Consider the following 15950-nt stretch of genomic DNA (forward strand, 5'->3'; position numbering starts at 1 on the left):
GAACGAGTCCCTAAACGTGAGAAACAGTAGCCTTGGTGGCATGCCTATTCAATTCGTGCTTGTCCTTGTAGCACAAGTGGTTAAAAAAAAAAATGCGGTAGACAGTTTTCTCCCTGTCATAAATGTAGACATTTTATTTTTGTATAAAATTGACTGAAGATTTGTCCCCCAACCGGCACGAATTCATCATCCGTTTTAATACTTAATAGTACGGTACATGTAGTGGTATATTGCACCTGTAGGTAAGTTAGCGTATTTCATTTTTTATGTGCGATCTAATGAATTTTTGGTGTAATGCACCTAAGACTTTAGAATTTATCGGAGTGAAGAGGAATTTGCAATTATGGTTATAAATTGGGTACAACAGAACTTGGCCCTAAAAAAAACAAAAACAAAAAAAACATCGGACTTAATTGAATACAACTTTAGCCGGTTTTGGAATAAAAACACTTCAGAATAGCGAGATTAACCTAATCAGTTTTCCAAATATCGTCACTAGCCGATATGCAGAATCTAAAAACGTAAAATGCTGTGTCCGGGACTCTGGGAAGACCCGAAAAGGGTGTGTTACCTTATCAGGGCCAACTCCCGTGTCAGGGAATTCCCAGCCTCGTTATGGATTCTTACCTTTTGACGTCATGTCAATATATTCAAAACGAGGCTATAGTAAACATGGCTGTGTGACTGATAAACTAAGAGCAGGAAGTTTTTTGTTATGTTTTGCCAAAAAGAATAACCAGTGCTTAGATCAGAGACACAGTAGGACCAAACTATATATGGAACCATATATATTGTTAACAAGTATTCTATCTGTGACTTATTACATAGAGAAAATCGACTGAAATGCCGGGGCGGCCACTGGGGTTAGAACTGGGGACGATTTCTTCCTCACCTGGCACAATAATTTCGGTTGTAATCATATTTGGTGAGTATTGAATCTTAAACCTGCATGACAAATGTTATTATTGAAATATCAACAATTAGCCGAATCATAAAGGCTTATCTCAGTGTCCCAACTGTCTTGTGATGTTGTTCTTTGGGTCTTGGTACAAAAGAATCTTTGCATTTTGTATTATCATTAATCAGTATCGGTGTCAGTTGGTCTGGTCTTGAGTCTTGACACACTGGGGCAAATATTGGATAAATGCTTCTGGGGATCTATATTAGGTTTACACGTCTGTGTTAAAAAATCTTCGGATTATTAATTATCTTATGTTCAAGCTGAAGTCTATGTATTTGGTTTTTTCTTTAGAATTATCACACTTTCATCATTAGTGTACTGAGTAATTATTCTCAGAAAATAATCTCGGGTTCACATTAAATTCTGACTATGTATTTTTTTCTGGGGAATCATCTTAAATTCACACTAGTAACAACTGTGTAATTATTCTTTGGGAATTATACCAAGGTTTTTCTTAATTTTGATGAGAATTATTTTAGATTGACACTAACCCCCAGGTAAGTATTGCTGGAGAATAATCTTAGATTAATTCACAGTAAATATTCAAACTATCTTAAAACTTTCTTGGCCAGCAAATCAGACCCTTCTATTTTTACATGCTGTAATCATTCAGAGATACAGAAGTGGTCAAGTAAATAACATCATTTAAATCCAGATCCAGACTGGTTTAAAATGTCCTTATGTTGCACCCCATGAAAAATTTAACTTGGGATTTAACATCATCGATATAAAGGTGTGCCACTGGGATGCATATTGGCCTTTGCAGGCTATGCCTCTAGTTTAAATCTAAAATCGGTATGAGATACTACGGAATTAGGGCATTCCAATACAAAATACAGTATATCTCTGTCAGATTCACAAATCTTACATGTCTCGGAGGATCCAGAATTTGTTTGTCCATCCTTAAAATATATCTGCTGGGTACTACCAGCAGTGTGCAACATTTGAATATAATAATTTTCAAATTTTTAAGAAAATGTCTTATAACTATTTTTTTCTACCATGAACCTTTATAGGCAGTGAAACACAATTTTTTTTCTTGTGTGACCTTTATCGAATCTGACTAAGTTGCCATTGTTAAAATTCACTGTTCCCATGGTTTGGACACACAAATTAAGGTTAAGTTTGTTCTCAGCATGTCAGATACATGTCTTTTACTCTGTTGTCTCAGTATCGTATCATTTCATAGGGTAGGGAATACCCCCCCCCCTCTTTAATCACCAATAACCAAGATTAAAACAGCTCAATCACCAATCACCAAAATATATTCAGGCCAATCACCAAGAATTCCTGAATCACATTTTATGCAGAATATTGGGCTCAAATAACGCATACGCTCTAAAAATAAGGTCAGTTACAAGGAATGCAAAAAGTATTCCCTACCCTCATTTTAGTACTAGTGAGTAAAGCATTTCATTGGACAATACCTGTCTCCCTAAGTCTCTCAGTGCTGCTAAGTTTGGAGTTTTCTCTAGGACTCACAAGATACCTTTACCTTTTTTTATTAATTTGAACTGAGGTATTTTTTTTGTTATTTTTAAAATAGGGTCCGACTGATTGAGCTGTACCCTTTATCTGACTGCTAGTTTTAGCACGAATGAAAAATCCTTCAGCTATAACTTTTTGGAAGGGAAGATTTTTGCATAAGTATGAAGGCCTGAGGTGGTCATGAATGTGAAGACAGAATGATTCATCACATTTGTGATATTATATATAAATATATATAAATGTAAATCCTGTTTATATTTAAACCTATTAGAAGGTCATATGCACGAAATTTGGGTGGAGATATATTCAGCAGATGTATTTTTTCTAATTCTTTATATATATATATATATATATATATGTTGCAGGCCAGATTGAAATCCAGGCTGGTGTAAAATCGACCATAGTCAAATTTTATTTTCAAATGCTATGTTTGTTTTCGCAAATTCTTCCTGAAATGTAACAACTAGATTATATAGGATACACGCCATCTTTTGTACTCATGGCCACTATAATGAAGTGGGCACCTGAAAGACAACATCATAAGAAGTGAATGGAAAAAAGCAGGACTCTCGCCTGGGTATGAGGTTAAAAACATATATATGTCATAAACAATTAAATAGTCAGGATTAAATTTGTCACCCAATTTAAATCTTCCTAAGTCAAATTGGAATTTTGATCCTGAATAAGCCCAATTAAAATCTGAAAATAAAATTTGACTATGGTACTATGGTCGATTTTACACCAGCCTAGATTTCAATCTGGCCTGCAACATATATATATATTTTACTCTTCATTTTACCATTGTATTAGGTTTAATATTGTGTGATGTGTATTTTCAAATTAAGTTCTTATAACAGGAGAGAGTTCACAACTAATTTGCTTCTTTTAATTGAGATATTCAATAAATGCCGTACTCATGTTGAAACAAAATAAAATGATTACTGGGTCAGGTAACATGGAAGAATTTCAAATAATTTTTTGAAAAATTTATTGAAGTAAATAGATTAAATTAATAAAACTGTACATAGACTATCATAGTGTAAAAATACAGATAGAGCAAAAGTACCGGTTCTGTAAAGAAACTCCTCGTTTGCGCACATACCCATGCACATGCATTAATATTTGCTGGTTTGCTCCCCTGTACGTCAGCTGTGCAGGAAAGATTTTCATAATAATAATAATAATAATAATAATAATAATAATAATAATAATAATAATAATAATAATGATAATAATAATAATAATAATAATAATAATAATAATGATAATGATAATAATAATAATAATAATAATAATAATAATGATAATAATAATAATAATAATAATAATAATGATAATAATAATAATAATGGTAATGATAATAATAATGAAAGTCAAGAATTTCAAATGATGACATATTCATTGGTTTGAAGAATTTTATATTAAAATTCAAATGAAGAGTAAAAAAAAATAACACTAGAAAAGTTAGATTTTAATGGGTTTTCTTCATGATAACTGACACAGTATGTACTAGTAAATTCTGAGGATCTGTGTATTTGTAAATCAGATTTGATTATGGTCTTTTCTATCCTTGATTTGATCAGCATTTTGGTAAGCTAAATAAGAAATGTGTCATCAAGATTCATTTTATAAATTTACCTGTAGCATAACAAGGCTAGATGACGGCAGGAGCGCCATAGATATTTTTCTTTTGTAAAAACCTGTATTAGGTTTAATATTATGTGATGTGTATTATTCTGTTGAGGCTAGGAAATGAGCATGTCATGCTTCATGTCACAATGAAAATAGAACATAACATTGAAATTTTTTCTATGAAGCACCACATAAGTGGTTACTAAGTAATGTTGTCACTCCTGTTCTGAATAACAGATCGTCCTCCTTATTCAGTTTTATTTTGGACAGATGAGTAGTGCACACTACTGAATTTCAGTACTCATCAGCAATCCAGTAAAAACTTCACATATCTACTAGAACTAGTATGTAAGCAGTATTTATATGGATCTAGACATTTTCTTGATTTTTTTTTTTTTTTTTTTGGTCAGAAGCCAGCAGAAATCCTCGTGACGAGAACACAGCATTGTTATCTTTTTCAAAGGCCTGTAGCCAGCAGTTATAGAGATGGGGCATTATATTTCTAAAAAAAGTGATCCTTTTTAACCTCTTAGTTGACCTAAATTGAGAAATGACATAGAACCTCAATCAAAGTTTAATTCAGATGACACCTTTTCTGACCAAAAGGATGGTTCTTTTGAACATTCATATTCCTCCCACTTGAACCTCCCCCCCCCCCCCAGAACCCCCAACCCTCACCCCCAGTGCCTACAGGTACCCAAAGTCAAATAGTAGAAAAAAATCATCTTATCTCAACTGAATGCCTAATAATCTTCATAAAGATCTCTGTTTATTATTTTACAGCCTTGCTGTGCCCTACACAAGTGCCATATGCTGCCTCAGCGGGGATACCAGGTAAACAGATAATATTCAAGTGCCGAGTGACTCTGTGATGTCGAATAATGAGCCATTCTGCAGTTTTTCTCCCTCCATAATATCTTCTCAGTTATGCACAGTGGGTTTATTCAAGGTGTAATTCTCTTTTTCATGGGATTTAAATGGGTACTGGTACAAGGGTTTTAGAGGGGGTGGGAGAAACTGTGGAATGGCCCCTGTTTGTTCTGATGAGATTTGCTTGTGGGGAAAAAAAAGTGGGAACAAAAAATAAGTGAAATTCTGTGTGTTGTGTTTTTAATAGCCATACATAGAACTGCATAGAATCACCTTAGTTAAACAATTCATTGCAAGAACTCAAACAACTAAAAACTTGCAAAAAAAAAAATGTTTCTAAAGAGACTTAATGTGTTTTAATGTGTGAGGCATCATGATTCAACCCTTCATCCAGGGGTCTTCATCACATGGCTGACTCTTTAGAAACTTTTTTTAACATCTTTGCACTAGAGACAACATAAATTACATAGGACTCATTCCACATGAAATGATCGTTCCAAGTAGCTTGATCCAACTCCTTGAGGACTCTTGCTGAACACAATCAGATTAACAAACCACCTCCTGGCATTGAGCTGAAAAGCTGATGATTGTATGAGTATGTTGGATACAAAAGGAGACTTATCAATTTGTATCTGATTACATTCAGCTAGAGTTCCTGCAGAGTTGGATTGATCCCTGTAGAGCAATAGTTTTATTGGGAATGGACCCCAAGTTCACCATATTTATAACCAAGAGATCTAAAAAAATATTGATCTTCTTCAGCTGGTTGCCACACCCAGACGTACAATCACATCACCCAGGGGCTGATCCAGAGTGCCAACTATCCATTTAACTACTCCAGTTGTGAGGCTTGGATGATACAGTCTGACGGACTGAACATCACCATCAGGTAAGTCTGTCTGTCTGTCTGTCTCACCGCCATTCTGCATGCCTGCTAAGCATTTTCTGATACTAGTATATGGCTGGTCGTGTTATAATATTTTAAATGTAATGTTAGTGCTCAATGGGAACATGTTGGGCACACATGAATAGGATTGTTAAGACTCTCTCTCTCTCTCTCTCTCTCTCTCTCTCTCCCTCTCTCTCTCTCTCTCTCTCATATTGGCCTTTGTCTGTTTGTTAATTCAGGTCATTTCAAAGGTATATTATAATAAGCTTTACTTTGCTAGTTTATATATGTGTACGTCTACAGTAAAGGTAACAATTTACAATCATTAAATGGGATTGCACATCAGATGGAGACATACATTAGTCAGTGTATATTTTTTTTACTCAAAAACATATTACAGCCATATATTTTAATGAATACCCGGCAGATTCAATTTACTATGATCTTGGTGTCATGCAATCATTTTAATGATTAAAATGCCTGTAAATGACTATAGAACAACAGTGACCTATTTAAGATATATACATTACTGAAATAAGATGAACTCAAACATGTGTTATTAATTATGAAACAAACCCAGTTCAGGTGAACAGGATTCACAACAACAAATGTTTTATCAGCTTAGGTAGAATTATTTTGGTTGAGACGTTTGCCAATTTGATAGAGAAATTACTGAAAAGTCAGGTTTAACTAGCAATTTATTCAAACACTCTCATTGTCATCATCCTGTTCATGTTAGAAAAAAATCATGTCACGCCACTTTTGTTATCAAATTACTTTTGTGTGTTGAAATGGATGTGTGTAATTTAGTGTTATTTTACTCCACAGTAGATGTGTAGTTTTTTATAGGATATACTACAGATTAGTACTTCATAGGCAAAGATGCTATAAAGGCCACTGTCACGTACTTGGCACTTTGTAGCAGACCCGGATACTTTTCTGGAAAACTTGGCAACGTGTGCTTTTTCCTATAATGCACAGAAAGGAATTATGATGTCGGAAAGTAATTGAATGCTGCAAATATTTGACACATTTTTTTCTCTTAATTTTGTCTGTGTGTGTGTGTGTGTGTGTGTATAATCTGAATAGTAGAACACAATAAGCTCAACAACCTAATCTCGACCCTGACATTGTTGGGCACATGGTGTGGAGAGGGTGTTGATATGACGGGTGCATTCAGTGGTCACAGCTCATTAGAAAATATTACAGCATGGGTGGATAAATTGAATTATTCTCTTTTCAAGTTAGGTTTGATTGAACACAGTGTTTCTGCCTTTACAGTTTTAACTATGTTTAAAATGGTCAGGAACAAAAAGCAAATCAGATAACAGTTTTTGTTTGAAGGTGCAATGGAAATGATTCAGTTAAGAAGACTTTTATGACAACTTTCATTGCTCTGAATGCTGACATTGAGACATTTGTTTAGAAAGGCTAGAAATTTAGATACACTTCTTATATAATAACCTTTTCACTAGCCTGTGATTTGTACTATTTACCATTTAAGTCACTTTTCAAATACGTAGTAAGATTGGCTAACTAAAAACAGCATTGATCCATGGCTAGAATATTGAATGCATTAATTCAAAACGATCAATTATTGATTTGTGATTGTCATTTAAATCAAACAAACAAGTTCATCAATTTGTAATTAACATGTTTCAGTTTGATTGATATTTAGATTCAGTTGAATTTAAATTAACAAACTTTTCAGCTTTGAAGACTTAGACCTGCCAAATGCCAGCAATGGCAGCTGTATAGACTTTCTCCAAATTGGACCCTTGCCTACGACCAAATTCTGTGGGAAACTAGATGACCCGATTCCCAAGGTGTACATTTCACAGCGCAGTCACGTCTGGATGTACTTACATTCAAGCCCTGAACACTCACAGTCCAGGGGGAGGGGCTTCTCTCTGAGATATCTTACCAGTAGGTGGTGCTGCAGCATGAATTTTGAAAATAATAATAATAGTAATAATTGCTATTTCTGTTATTATTTAATTAACTAAGTTTATTTGTTTGTTTTTGTTTTATAATATATATTTTTTTGAAGTCCCTCTCTCCACAACTACTTCAAATCACACCCTGCTCCAGAGAAAAAATTATTTTGGTTTAAATATATGTGTTTAAGCAAATAACTGTATCCCTTGGTGTTGACATTAATGTGACCATTACCACATACCTTTGTGAGATGGCTTTGTATGAAATGTTTTTAATTGACTGAGTCCCATCCATGGTACAGGTACCTCAGACCAGACACGTTCTAAAGACATTTCTTTTGATATGACTGGTTTAATTTATTGTTTTTTTCAACTGCATTTTCTGTTTCCTTTTTTAAAGGCATTTATGGCTTGTGTCAAAGGATAATTAATGAATCACTTCATATGTAAATATTATGGTCAGAAATAATTTCTTTCAGTATTGTTCAATAACCTATTATACTTAGTATATTTATGTTTTCATAGTTCATTATTTTCCCCCTTTTTTATGCAAGCTCTGGAATATATTTGTACAAAAATAAAGTTTTAAATTTACTCTTTGTAAAATTATTTTTGAATTTGATTAAAAGTAGAAATGGTATAAAACCTCCAATCTTAGTGCAATAGTCATTGACAGCATTGATTTTTTTGCTTTCAGGAAAACTTGATTTGGCAGGAAAATCACAGATTAGAAACCTTAATTATTATCTGTTTTGTTTTCAGGATCACCTAGATGTGACGGCAGTCAATTCCGCTGTGGTAACGGAGCCTGTATATTGAAACGGTGGAGGTGTAACTCTTGGAATGAGTGCGGAGACGGAAGTGATGAAGTGAACTGTAGCGGAGGTGAATAAAGAACACTTCTTGAAAAGTTTTTGGTTTGTTTGTTTACTAAAGAAAGTTACAAAAAATTTTATGTTATTTTTTTTGTTTTGTTTTTCTTCATTTTTACAATATCTTAGTTGTTTCAAAATCAAAAATCCAATAATTCAGTATTTAGCTTTGCACATGCATTTTGTCCTAAAAATTATTTTTTTAGTACCACCGTTTATTTATAATTTGTTCTTTTCTTTCTCATCCCCCACACTCAAGTGTTATAACACACATACAATAACTTACAAGATACTATTATTCAATTCTTTCTCTGTTTCCCCTTTTCACAGGCATTATAAAGCCCACACCTCCTCCCCCTTGTGGCAAGGGGACATTCCTGTGCCGGAATACTCAGGGAAAATTCACCTGTTTCAACAACTTACAGATATGTGACGGAACTAGAAACTGTCAAGATGGAAGTGATGAGGAGAATTGCGCAGGTTGTAAGTTTGGAGGGATTTGGACAAAATTTGGTTACATATAATAAAAAAAACAAAACAAAGTCCTTATGCAATGGGTCATATGACATGATTTTGAAAAAAAGATCATATAGCTTCCTATCAACCCAATGTACTTCTACTTCCTTTTGGATTTTGATATTCAGGACTTTGAACTGCAATAACTTGAACAGAAATTTTGAAATAAGGAGTCCAAATTCCTTTCCTTACTGAGTTGGGCTGTCTTGACTTCAGTAATAAAATCTGAGAAAATGAGTCTGAAATGAATATATACTATAGGCAGTCCAAAAGATAGCTAGACGGTTGCTAGACAAATGCCTGGGTAATGTGTTAACAAAAGCATGGTAAAAGTATGTAAAAATTCTATAAGTTTAGCCCAGGTTACAGTGTTCCACGTCTTCCATTTCAGCCACATGCAAACACATCATGGACCTAGCTCTCCCTGGGACCAGCTCTATGGCAAGCTGTAACGGCACCCTGACCAGCCCAAACTATCCACAGCCATACCAAGCTGATCAAACCTGTGACTGGCTCATACAGGCACCTGCCGGGAAAAAAATACAGCTACGTTTCCAAGCGTTTGACCTTCATGAGGACATCAATGCAGAGTTTGTGACAGTTTACGATGGTCGTGATGAGAGGAGTGGTGTATTAGGGAAATACACAGGAACCGGGATCTATAAACCTCCGAAAGTGATAGAAACCAGTTCCAATGAGTTGTTTGTGAAGTTTGTGAGCTCTCCTGATTATTCCAAGCCGAGGGACGGGTTCCTAGCTAGATATCAGATAAAGGGTAGGTTTTGTTTCAGAATTGTGTTAAATGTTGATGTGCTTTGCTGTAAGCAGGCCATTTGCTCTGAACTCTTTATTTTACTGTTTTTAACATCATCCATGTACTCTGCTGGGAAACCAGTTGGTTTCTGTTTTTGAAAAATTAAATATGATTCTATCTTAAAGTTTACTGGAAAAAGGATGTGTTGATTCTTTTTATTTCACTTCAGGGTGTTGCATTGGTCAGCAGGAGAAGTGTTTTCAAGAAGAAGACTGCTATGAACCAGAGGACCGCTGTGATGGCACTTGGCACTGCCAGCTACATGGAGGGGATGAGAGACAGTGTTGTAAGAATTTCTTATTATTAACTCAGCTCATTAAGAAGGTAGACTAAGTGTAATCAGTGGCATTGGTTTGTCTTTGTGTCTGTACATTATATATTAATTAGTGGAGAGGATATCTCAAAAGGTTGTTCACAAATTCTGAGGAATATTTCAGGATAGACGTATTTTGGATAGAAAGAAGTGATGACAATTTGAACTGAAACCAGTTCTCATGTGTTTTTTTCCTCTTTAGTTGCCTTTTTCCTTTGCAGTGTAGTAGTGTCTAGTTTTACAATTTTTTATCATATATTTGTTATAGTATCAACTTGAAAAAAAACATGAAAGATATGTCTGAGTTCTATGTTAATTGTGGTTTATTTGTGGCGAAATGCCACAACCAAAGTAGACGTGATATTTTTGATGCACCCTTTTATTATCAGTTTTAGGATTGTTTCAACTTGTCTGTCTAGTTATTTCACTAATTATCTGAATTTTAAAAAAACAGGTTAAGTCTTAGCTACCTTAAGGAAGGGTGAAGCTTACAGGAAGGTATTTTTTAAATTAAGTAAATTATATCTTACAATTAATCTAAAATCAAAAATTCCAGCAGCAAGCTGTTCAGGAGATCGTCACTTTTCTTGTGGACACAAGACGACATCTTGCTACTTAGAGAAAGAACGCTGCGACGGCACGGTTGACTGTAAGGTAGATTTTGGTGATGAAAGTAATTGCGGTGAGTATAAACAGTGTTATAAAGAGCAGTAAAAACATATTATTAGTGGTAGTTCTGGACTCCACACCACACTGGGGGTCTCATTTCTGTTGATTCAGGTTGACTTAAGATATTGCAGTGTACTGACATGCTGAAACTGTTGGTCCTACCAGTCATGACTGGTTAAATTTTCAAGGACTGGTGAAAAAAATATCTGCTCAGATGGTCAAAGGGAATAGCAAAAATTTTTAGAGCTACCATTTTCAATTGACAGTCTGGCAAAATGTCCGTAAGTCTGGCCAGTTTTTTAACTCAGCTGTCCAAATTTTTGTTGGTGTTTATGCAATTGATTTTTAACATGTCTGAATGTAATTGTTATAACAAATACTTATATCGATAAATAAACCCTTGAATCTTAATTTTCAGACCCCTTGAAATGCGGTCCCCACAACGGCACCTTCCTGTGTAGAAACAAGAAATGTATCAAGGAACGGTGGCAATGTGACGGCACTGATGACTGTCAAGACAACAGTGATGAGGTCAATTGTTCATGTAAGTCCTTTGTCTGCTGCTTCACCAATATCATCAATCTGCTTTTGTGACAGGGTTTCTTAATGTGCCTTATATCTTATGTGAAGAAAAAATGACTTGATAATTTTTTTTAAAACTCTGCGGCATTCTGTTCTTGGGATGTTACATAATATCCTTAAGTTATTAGGCAAATAAGAATCAAGGACGCCCTGTTAAGCGCTAGCATTCCTGATCTTTTCTCCAGACAAAAACCTTGATATGCATAAACTAACTTATCACAGGCCCCTAACAACAATATCCATAGGCTTTTGACACTCTGAGAAGAATATAGGCCCAGTTGTTCAAATGAAATAATTTATTAAGACTGCATTCCCACAAATTTAGATCAATCCATCTGGATCGACCTAACTCCCTGGGGGTTCACAATAAATTGCTGTCAGCTGAGTGCGTTACCCCCTTACAGCTTTTAGTAGGCGGGACAGACATTTAAGCCAGCTAAGCTGACAGTATTCTAGTGAGACTCCCCACGGGGATAGATCGATCTAAAATCTGTGGGAATGCAGTCTAAGATTTGTAACAAATTATGACTGTGTGTGTGTGTGTGTGAGAGAGAGAGAGAGAGAGAGAGAGAGAGAGAGAGAGAGAGAGAAAGGAGAGAGGAGAGAGAAGAGTATGTTTGTGTGTATGCATGCTGTGTGTAGAAAGGAGGCAGTACACATCGAATAAGGAAGGTGTTAAAAAACTTACCACACATTTTATTTGTATTTCAGCTTTGCCATCCCTAAGAGTCATCATTGCAGCGGTAATTGGCTCACTTATATGTGGGCTGCTGTTAGTTATAGCACTGGGCTGTACCTGCAAACTATATGCTCTGCGTATGAATGAACATTACGGGACCAGGAATGAGACCCCCATGACACGCCTTCAGGAGCTCTTCAATGCTCGCCCTCCTCCACCCAACTACGATCGTGCAATGGTAACGTCACGCCCATACGACGAAGTTCAGCAGGAGATGCGGGCACAACTACAGGCTGCTCAAGAAGCAACAGAACAGCCAAGTGCCGCAAGTGGAGGGGGCAGCACTATGCAAGATGGGAATGCTAGTTCCAATACGAGTTCTGCAAATTCGTCAAACAACGCACAGCACAGAGACATGCTTTTAGTTTTTCCAGATTCAACAAGTAGTGACTCGGACTCGGAGACTGAACTAGGAAGGCGCATGAACCAAGTTAATATCTCTTTAGATTCAGACATCCAGGCAAGGTGGAGAAGGAAAAGGAAGAGTAGAACTAGAAGAGGAAATGGAGGTGGATCAAGTAGGGATTCAGCAAGTCAAGCATCTGGCAATCCAGCAGGATCGTCGAGGCAGGACCCAGGAAGGGGTGACCCAGATCCAAATAGGACAGACGCCTCTAGTTTGTTATCTGCAGGCGATACTGCCAGCACCTCCACTTGTACAGATAGTGTGATAGTCTCCATGTGTGAAGACAACCCCAAGCCAGACACAAGTACAATACAAACAAACCCAACTGAAGGGGGCGCTTGTGACCTAACTGCTCAAGATGAACCAAACCAATGTGTTACACCCAACATTTTAACAAATCAGAATGGTGAGGCAGTTGCCAGTGAGAGCTGCCAAGCCAACTCTAGTAACATTGTCAGTGACTCATCCAGTGAAACAGCTTTATTACACAGCCTTGGTGCAAATGCTGATGATGACCTTCCATCTAGTTCTGATCTTTCTTCGTATAGCCCAACACAGTCAGCTGAAGAGAGCCATGGTCCATTATCTCACTCAGAGACAAGTTACCAGTCAAGACCCAACCATGGAACAATGGCAGAGGATGAGGCAGCCACCCATCTCCTTGCTCCTGATGATTTTGACTGTGATGATGATGATGTCCCACTGTTAGCATAAAGATGAATAAGAATTTTTGTAGATTTTAGGAGGAAAGGTTTTATTTGTGCTTATTGTTATCATTATTATTATTATCAAAAATCAATTGTAATTGTGTGTTCAAAGATAATTTAAATTTTAACACAAACATATAATTTTAGTCCATATTTTTTAAACATGACATTTTGTTTGACTTTGATTTTAAAAATAGAGGGTAAAATTGCAATTTGCTAATCGCAAATCATATTAAGGATGTTCAGTTCCAAAAAAAAAAAAAAGAAATGCAGGATCTGCTTACCACTAAAGAAGTTGATTTTTGTTTAATTACTAAAGTGTTGAAGAGGATTTAAGCAGTGCAGAACAATAAAGTAATGTGCAGGGTGGCCGTGATTTTGAAATAAGGAGCCCAAGTTTCTTTCCTTACTGAGATGGGCTCCAATAACAAAAATCTGAAAAAAAATTAGTCCAAAATTTACATAGGTAGTCCAAAAGACAGCTAGCCAAATGCCCTGGTAATGTGTAAACAAAAGTAATAACAACTGAAATTGCATGACTTATTTTAACTTAAGAAAATTGATGATCTGGCATTTAAATAACTGTTATATTTATAAGCTCTTTTTAATCCTGAGTCACTGGTGGGATGGTAAAACAAGACTGTAATTTGTAAATTGGTTTCACAAGAAGCTACTTAGACATTTCTTCTTCACTGCCAATTTTTTCAAAGAAGTTTATAAACACAGCACAAATACACAAGCAATAGAAGTTGATATTCTAAAAGTTTTCAGTATAGTTTCAAGATTAAAACACGGTCATCAAATGGGGATTCTCCACAAGGAGAATTCTGGATTAAGTTCTTGCTATTTAAAGTTAACAAGAGGTTTTTAATTCACTGACAAGTAATATTTGTGACATTTGGCACATTGTTTTTGTATGATATGCATAATGTAAGCATCGTACAACTGAACATTTTGAGGGGCATGTGTCACCCACCACATCAGGATTCACAGAATTTTTTCTGTAGAATGGAAAATGCCCCCCCCCCCCCCCCCTATTTTTTACTTGTCAGACATTTAGGTTCAATGGATGTAGATTTGATGTTTAATTTTGAACAAATGCAATAAAATGTCTGTCGCCCTTACGAGTCCTCCAAGACACTAGTTTACATATGTAAATATAATTTATCCTGCTGTCAATTTGACAGCAACAGGTGATTGTTATCATGTTAATTAAGCATCGTACAACAATTAAACTGCAAGCAATTTTTACAGTACTTGTATAGTGTACAAAAGGTTGACTTTGAAATATGTGTTAAAATGTTGACTATGTATTGTTTTTGTGTGCTATTTTCTGTATCCTGGATGTTATAGGTAATGCACTATAATTTCATCCAGTTCGGTTCATTGAGTATGGTCAATTGAAATTTGAGTAAATTGACAAGTCTTAGAGTCTTTTTTTTAAAGCTCTGTTGCTCTCATCCCAAGGTTAAGAAATTATGAGAAACTTATCTCTGTTATCAGCAATTACTAGACACAGCAAGAGGTGTGATGATGATGATTACTGGGTTGGTTGGCTGGTTTCCAGTAAATTTTGAAATTTAGATTGGTTTCACAAAGTCAGCACTATTTTCTATTGACATACCAGTGATTTGGGTGATTTACTGGTAAATTTTAGCAGAAGCATTTCATTTTAGATGTTAGGAAAGGCTGTGTGAAACTGAGCAAGGAATTGAGAGAGATGGTGATCAGAGATTCTGCTCAATTCTTAGATTCCCACATGCTGAATGTGCTGATAGATGAGCAGTGGAGGTGCACCACCAAACTGTGGACCAAAAACATCAGATTTTATCAAAAGTCTTGTTTTTGTGAAGTTTAATCATCATCAGTTGAAAGATGTGGATTTTTGCTGCTTTACATGATCATGAGTAACTGGTAGATTTTATTTATTAATAATAGCAATAGCACTGTATATAAAACATTGATTTACACCCTTATTTAAGTGCAATGTATTTGCATTTTTGCACATTATCCTAGAATTGAAAACAAAAGACATCATTTATATTTCATGTAATCAAGAATCAAGAAATGGCAATTACTTACAAAAATGAATGGATTTTTTTTTTTTCTTTTTTTTTGTTTTTTGTTTTTCCCCACTTTTTATTTAAAGCGAAGTAGATAAAAAGGTGCTTTCTCAACAATATCAACATATCTGCTTTTCTGTTCTTGAACTGATGACATGCAACCAGCAGAATATATAATTATGTTCATTTTATGCACAAGCTTACTACCTATAGGAAATTGTATATGAGTGATTTGAACCTATGGTTGAAGCCCATTTATGTGGTCCAATTGCATATTTAGCAGATCAGGCAGGTCCCTTAGAATAGACTTTTTAACAGGATTTTATTTATTTATTTATACAATTCATATAATCTGTTCTCTATTTTGCCTTATGGAAACATTGTTTTTATTATTTTTTTATGTGATGGATACTTACACTCTTTCATAATGGAATTATAAAATCTGTTGAAATTCTGAGAAATAAAAAGTCATGTTTAGAGTTGAATTTTATG

The 15950-nt window shown here is 35.3% G+C and overlaps 1 protein-coding gene across 3 annotated transcripts; it reads left to right on the forward strand.

Annotated features, from left to right (window-relative positions):
* The first annotated feature begins 637 nt into the window (after positions 1–637).
* On the forward strand, positions 638–15943 carry LOC106151510 (low-density lipoprotein receptor-related protein 12). Of its 3 annotated transcripts, none has more exons than XM_013524812.2 (11): positions 638–925; positions 4865–4915; positions 5714–5840; positions 7552–7766; positions 8540–8662; positions 8980–9132; positions 9557–9940; positions 10149–10265; positions 10849–10974; positions 11380–11505; positions 12255–15943. In XM_013524812.2, exons 1-11 carry the CDS (start codon positions 844–846, stop codon positions 13400–13402), a joined length of 2652 nt encoding a protein of 883 aa, XP_013380266.2. In that variant the 5' UTR covers positions 638–843; the 3' UTR covers positions 13403–15943. The 3 variants fall into 3 exon arrangements, with proteins under 3 accessions (XP_013380266.2, XP_086867825.1, XP_086867824.1); XM_087011699.1 differs by having other exon boundaries at positions 10852–10974; XM_087011698.1 differs by having other exon boundaries at positions 8980–9129.
* The last annotated feature ends 7 nt before the right edge of the window (positions 15944–15950 follow it).

Source organism: Lingula anatina, chromosome 4 (assembly GCF_051362555.1).
Source record: "Lingula anatina isolate TDL-2025a chromosome 4, LinAna3.0, whole genome shotgun sequence".
Taxonomy (NCBI): domain Eukaryota; kingdom Metazoa; phylum Brachiopoda; class Lingulata; order Lingulida; family Lingulidae; genus Lingula; species Lingula anatina.

Bases quoted from the DNA above. Each gene is read 5' to 3' on its own strand.
- LOC106151510 (XM_013524812.2), top strand. From the start codon at position 844: ATGCCGGGGCGGCCACTGGGGTTAGAACTGGGGACGATTTCTTCCTCA. The intron at 4,916-5,713 runs GTAAACAGATAA...GATCTTCTTCAG, and splicing joins TGCCTCAGCGGGGATACCAG to CTGGTTGCCACACCCAGACG. The intron at 11,506-12,254 runs GTAAGTCCTTTG...TTTGTATTTCAG, and splicing joins TGATGAGGTCAATTGTTCAT to CTTTGCCATCCCTAAGAGTC.